The 6,752-nt window shown below is 39.8% G+C and overlaps 1 protein-coding gene across 1 annotated transcript; it reads left to right on the top strand.

The window, feature by feature from the left end:
- Positions 1-260: 260 nt before the first annotated feature.
- Positions 261-6,452, top strand: dnajc1 (DnaJ (Hsp40) homolog, subfamily C, member 1). Its single transcript, XM_017495975.3, has 12 exons — positions 261-814; positions 2,167-2,268; positions 2,396-2,442; positions 2,715-2,880; positions 2,999-3,096; positions 3,316-3,406; positions 3,539-3,635; positions 4,041-4,201; positions 4,304-4,423; positions 4,512-4,560; positions 4,654-5,081; positions 5,729-6,452. Exons 1-12 carry the CDS (start codon positions 653-655, stop codon positions 5,795-5,797), a joined length of 1,590 nt encoding a protein of 529 aa, XP_017351464.1. The 5' UTR covers positions 261-652; the 3' UTR covers positions 5,798-6,452.
- Positions 6,453-6,752: the final 300 nt, after the last annotated feature.

The raw sequence follows: 6,752 nt of genomic DNA, 5'->3' as shown, positions 1-6,752 counted from the left end.
TTAAGAAAGATCTGGTGATTTATACAAAGATAAATGTCTATTTGTGACGGATTTTTGGTTCAGAATGTTAAATATTGAGTGCTCAGTTGTCACTCAAGCAAACGCAGATGAATGAATGAATGAATGAATCAATGAATGAACCACCACTATGAGTCCTTTTTTCTTTCTTTAAAAAAAAAAAAAAAAAAAAATCCCGCAGGTCTCCAGGGATCCTCTCCTGTGAATGGCTAACAGCTTTGGGGAAACGTTCATGCAGTTCTTGGGCTGAATCTCAAATCACTCCTTGCTAGATCAGCACTCAAGTCAATTGTGGACATTATTTCACTTCAGATGTAGGACACGTATATAGGGAGAAGACGTATATTTAGGATGCGGCCTTTTTTTCTTCCTCCCCGCAAAGGGATCCTTTTTGACTGTTCTCCGTAGACAGCGACGTGTCTGAGCAGCTCAGCCCTGATTGGTCGCTTCTGTGGCGGCTGCTTGTGAAACCTGGTGCCGCGGAGCTTTTCCACGTAGCCGAAGTGAACTGGCCACGTTTTATTCGGCTACAGGGGGAGCTATGCCCAGCTGTGTATAGCCACTGAAGTCTGAGATTATGGACCACTGAAATTGAACGTTAACACACGTTTGTTTGTTTTTTCGAGCGTTCGTAATGGCTTCTCCGGAGGTCCTGAGATTTGTGGTGTTGTCCGCCGGCCTTGTCTTGGTCCTCGTCCACCCCGAGGGCACTGCAGCGTGGGACGCAGATTTAGAGCTGTTCGACCTGGTTGAAGAAATCCCACAAACGTTTTACGAATTCCTGTCCGTTAACCCGGTAAAGCGTCGTCTCTTATTCCTTCTTCCTTTTCTTTCTTTATTTTCTCATATGTCTCATCTTGGTGTTTAATTCTAGCTTGTCTCTGAACTTTGTAGCGGCGAGCTCGCTTCTGCTTTTACTATTGCAGTTTAATTCTCTTAAGGGAAATATAACATGTAAATATAACATGTCCTTACATTTGAAACAGGTCAGCCTGAATTTACAAATCTACATTTACATTCCACATACTTTACTTAAGGCTCATGTTTGTGTTTGGGTTCTGTTTTTATTTGTTTTGTTTTTGTTGTTATGTTCTTGGAGATAACGGGTCAGCGGAAGTATTTTAGGCCGCCTCCCCGATACAGCGCCTGAGTAGCGGCAGTAGTGTGCAGGAAACGCCGAGGCTTTAGGCCTAGCAGCGTCGTCACTTTGGCTCAACCGAAAACACATATCTAACCAAGGATTTCACTCAGTCTTTTGCTTTTTAAAGCTTCCACTTGCGCGAATATCGTTTGCATAAGGTCTCTGTTGTATAAAATCTGACTTGTGTCTACGGTATATGAGTCATGCAAACATTGAAACCTAATAGTCTATTCATTTGCACCAGGGCAGATTCATTTATGTTAAAGACCATGCGTTGACTGTGCTATGTTTATTTTTTTTCCCTTATAAAATGAGCTATTAAAGGTTTAAAAGTATACTAGTCATTATCTGTTTCATGATCATTTCAGTCTGTTTAGGTCTGTAGTGGTGGCTGTTACACAGACATCTGAACATTAAGCTCAAGCTGTATTGAGATATATATATATATATATATATATATATATATATATATATATATATATACACACACACACACACTATTGTGATAAATAAAAAGGCCTACACTAATGACATTCATATGCTACATCAGCTAATTCCTAAAAACAATTTTAAGTGAATGCAACATACAGTACATACATACATATACATACAGTAGAAATGCATCCAACTAGAATCCTAATAGACACTGAGCAGAAGAGTATTCAAAGAGTAATTTACAAAATAAAGAACGAATGACTAATTATTAAGACGGTGTATCATGGGAAGGATAAAGTGGTCATGGTTATGATGTACGACTACAAATCTATTGCAGTGCAATGTGTTTAGTTATGTAGGAAGTATCAGCAAACATAATCGAGAGACAGAAATAGGACATTTTGCTCTGATTATAGTGCGAGTACAAGAGAGACTTTGTTTAAACAGAGTCAAGATAACAACGATTGGTGTCTGAAGAAAAAAAAACAAACCCGGATGCCGCAATTTTTCTATCTCCTACATCTCAACTTGAGCTTTTGTTCTTAATTTGTTAACTCCATGTCCTTTCACAGGATTCCCCGTCATCTGAGATCAGAAAGGCGTACAGGAGGCTTTCCCTCATCCTTCACCCGGATAAAAACAAAGATGAGAACGCTGAAACCCAGTTCCGCCAAGTAAGACGAGCTCACACCGAAAGCTATATGCTTTCTATGCGTCTCTCAGGAATGTGTTATACTTATGGCATTAAACAAAACAAATAACAATAAAATTGTCTGAATTTGCTTTTCCTTTCAATTCCAGCTTGTTGCCATCTATGAAGTTCTTAAAGATGATGAAAGGAGAAAAAGGTAGGAGGATATTTGTGTGTGTATGTATGTATATATATATATGTATGTATGTATATATATATATATATATATATATATATATATATATAAAATATAATATAATGAGTTAGTTAAGGTTAGGATATGGTGAAAGGATAGCACTCGAGGCTTTTATTTTAATTCTTTTTAAATCTAGAATTTTACAGACTCATACAAGTTGCTGGTTTGCAATCTAGTGAAACCATTCACAGTGGATATTTCCATGGATAAATCTAGCATCTTCTCTCACACAGGTATGATGACATCCTGGTTAACGGGCTTCCTGACTGGAGACAGCCCGTGTTCTACTACCGCCGTGTCAGGAAGATGAGCAACGGAGAGCTGGGCTTCCTCCTCTTCCTCATCCTCACTGTGGGCCACTACGCTGTGATCTGGTCCATTTATTTGGAGAAGCAGCTGGTGAATATTCCATTATGTATTTGCAATTCGAGATAAGTGTAACATCAGGGAGATCGATGTATAGTATGAAAACGGACCGATAGCAAGTGCGACATGATGTGCCTGTGTTTTATCTCAGGATGACCTCCTTAGCAAGAAGAAGAGAGAGAAGAAGAAAAAGCAAAGCAGCAAGTTAGCCGAGGAGCCGAAGACGACGGGGCAGGAAAAAAATGAGAAGTGAGTCATTTATTGGTGCATGAAAGGAAATGTCATCATTACATCATCAGTCGGTAGTTGTGAAATTTAAAGTATCCCCAAGGACAGCATTTAGCGTTTAAAAAGCAGTTCATAGTAGTGGTGACACTCCGTTTTTTTCTCGTCTAGAGTAATTTTACATAATCATTGTTTTATTTGGTTTGCTTTGAACACGTTCCGACATTTAAATTTCCTCATTAGATCAGATAAACCTCACTGGCATGATATTCTGCCGCTCAAGCTGAGCATCTGGCTTTACTACTCTCTGAAGTCTCTCCCTCATGTCATACAGGTACGTGCCTACCACAGCATGGGTGCCTTTACTTACTAATTGTGTGCGCTGTGGTCCACCACATTTCTTTTTTTTTGTTGTTGTTGTTGTTGTTGGGTTGTTTTTCTTTTTTGTTTTGTTTTTAAATTTCAGGAGGTGAAGCAGTACTACAAAGACTACAAAGAAATGAAACTGAAAGAAAAAGAGCAAGCAGAAGCACAAGCACAAGCAGAGCAAGAAATGCAGCAAAGTAAGGCGTAAGCCCCTTATGGAGCAATTTATATCACTGTAAAGATGTATTTATCCTAAAATGCTAATATGGATAACCATTTAAAAAAAAAAAAAAAAGGGTGGTAAAGGTGGATAATTGATACTGAATGAAAAGTAAAATATTTCTGAACTTGTTTATTAAATGTACTTTTTTAAAATGAAATTAATATTAATATATTGACTATTAATAAAAAAAATTAAAGTAAATAAAAGATGTACATCCAAATTGAAAATAATAGGTAAAAATATAGACACCCAAAATGAATCAAAAAACACTTCAAATAACCCACAAAATTGGTCCGTGATCATTTATATAATGGAAATATAGTAAACATAGCTTATTCTGTATTGCAAAGAAGATATAATCACCTTTGTGGACTTGCAGGAGAGAAACGGCCAAAGGTAAAGAAACCCAAAATAGACTTTCCGGTTTATGAGCCCAGTGAGGCGGCGTACGTCCCTGCGTACGACCAGGGAGCGTCCATCGAGGACATTGAGGATCAAATGGACGATTGGCTGGAGGATCGGAAATCGCAGAAAAAGAAAGTTAGTCCTTCACTTGTCAAATTTTGCCGTAACTCTAGACGGTCACGATTGAGGCTCGAGTTTTCACATTCACTTTTAAGTAACGTGACCTGGATGTTTTAGAGTCCAGAGTGGACAGACGAGGACCTCAGTCTGCTGACTCGCTGCATGGTGAAATTTCCTGGAGGAACACCGGGCCGATGGGAGAAGATCGCTCATGAGCTGTGCAGATCCGTCACTGACGTAGGTGTTTGAGCAGTGCGTGGCTTTATTATAATGTAATACATGTTTTTGCACATTTTAAGAAAATATGCGTTCGATTTTGTTTTAGGTCACGACAAAAGTAAAACAAGTGAAAGACAGTGTCTCCAACACATCAGGTCAGTATAATTTAAAGCATTTTGCTCTCGCATATAAAAAAAATCCTAACTACGACATAGAGGACCTCACACAAAAATCCCACCCCACCCCAGGGTTGGTGAAGCTGTCGGAGCTAAAGAGTAGTGCGTTGGTAGGAAAGAGTGCGGTCCCAGATAGCCTCATGACCCAGCGAGAGGAGATCGGGCTTCCCGAAGAGGCTTCGGAACCCGACGCGCCCGAGGAAGCGGAGAGCAAAACCTTGAGGAGACGAGGCAAAAAATCCGCAGCGGGGGCTGCTGGGACAGGAAGCGGGGAGGACAGGGAAAAACTGAAAGGGCGCAGACAGAGAGACTTTGACCCCGCAGCCGTGGACGAGGACAGCGAAGAGGAGAAGAAGCATTCGAAGGAAAAACCGAGCGCTTCTGACGAGGTCTGGACCCAAAACCAGCAGAGACAGTTGGAGCTGGCGCTACAGCAGTACCCACGAGGCACCGCGGAACGCTGGGATAAGATCGCCAAAATGGTGCCTGGGAAAAGCAAGGTGAGCTGTTCGACTGGACCGTAACTACTGAGGTGTAGAAAGTTTCAGATATAAACCTAAGTTATGTGAGGGTCGGTTCTCTTAAATCATTTGTTTCCATCTCTTAACATGCTTATACCACGACAATGTTGAATGCTCGATTCTGATTGGTCAGAAAGTGTTGATTTAATTTTCTGTAACAGCACTACCGTTTCTATAGTAACGTACACGGACACCTGAATGGCAGATGCTCAACGCAAAAAGGATCGTTATCCATGTTCCGTGTGTGCCGTCATGAAGAATATAGTGAAGTGTTTTTGTAAGGAGACAGTTATTTAAAATGTTTGGAAGGAGTCTCCGCCGTCGGTGCTTTGTAACAGGAAGTAACTTGTTTTATAATGTTAACTATAAACGGATAAAAATTAAATAATAATAAAAATTCAACTGTTGACAAATTGTTGTGGTTTAAGATGAATAAAACACTTCAGGACGTGCATTTATTGGAAATAATCAACTATGCGGTGAAAATAGTAACTCCATGGCAGGCTGCATCACACCACCTCATCGTTCATTATTTTCCTATAACAGCACACCACAAAGTGTGTGTGTGTGTGTGTGTGTGTGTGTGTGTGTGAGATGACTAATTGTGAACTCTGTGTCATCCACAGGAGGAGTGTATGATCCGGTACAAACTGCTCGCTGAGCTGGTGCAGAAAAAGAAACAGGCGAAGAGCTGACAAATTGATCCTCTTCTCCTTTACTTGTTATTTCATCTCTCTCTCTCGTGCCTTAGCTTTGCCAAAAACATGCTGTATATCAGCTGGATCAGTTCTCCAGCTGTCTGGTTTAGGGCTGGTTTATATTTCTGACCGATGTACAGTTCTCCAAAAGGAGGAGCTTCTTATTCAGTATTTTCACACTCGTATATTGTCTTGTGGAGAAAATCGCAACCCCATGCCCGTACAATCCGACGTATCGATAGAGTATTATAATGCCTAATAGCATGTTACCTGTGATCTAGAACCCATAGAAAGTGGAGGTCCTCAGTGTTATTTCATCTACAACTAGTAGATGTAATATATGCAAGTGTTTACACGTGTTCACAAATACGCAGAAATATAAACCAGTCCTAGGCTTCTGTATTATGGGAAGCTGCAAATGTGCATAAATCAGTTTTATTTATTATAATCTTTCCTTGCTGCTGTGGCCTTCGTTTCTCTGTAAAATAACGCACAAGGAACAGAACAGCTAAGCTTCTCATCATGTTCGTTGATTTTTATTATTTGTTTTCCCCTCTCCTTTTCTGAATATTTTGTGCACACCTCTGTTTTCAGTGACCCAACATGGCATTGTTTTTATCTCTTAATGAAACATAAATCATGTATGAACTAATTTACGCTGGCTTGTGGTGTCTTTGCGGAAAGTTTCGACCACTGGACTACTACTTTAAATGTACACCAACGAAGAGACCTGTATAATAGGTTTAAGTGATGAAATGTTCAGATGTTTACATGCTGAGAAAGACCAAATCCTGAGGATTTCATTGTCTGGATGATAGTCTTTGTTTTTTTTTTTATGGGTTCTGGACATCATCCATTTTACCTTTTCACTGGGGGTGTATATACACACACCTCTTACTTTATAAGGACACGTATATTTTACACCTGCTCATTCATGCTTTTTTATATATAT

Source organism: Ictalurus punctatus, chromosome 20 (genome assembly GCF_001660625.3).
Source record: "Ictalurus punctatus breed USDA103 chromosome 20, Coco_2.0, whole genome shotgun sequence".
NCBI lineage: Eukaryota > Metazoa > Chordata > Actinopteri > Siluriformes > Ictaluridae > Ictalurus > Ictalurus punctatus.
The sequence above is the reverse complement of the archived record's forward strand: the minus strand, read 5'-3'. Positions and strand labels throughout refer to the sequence as shown.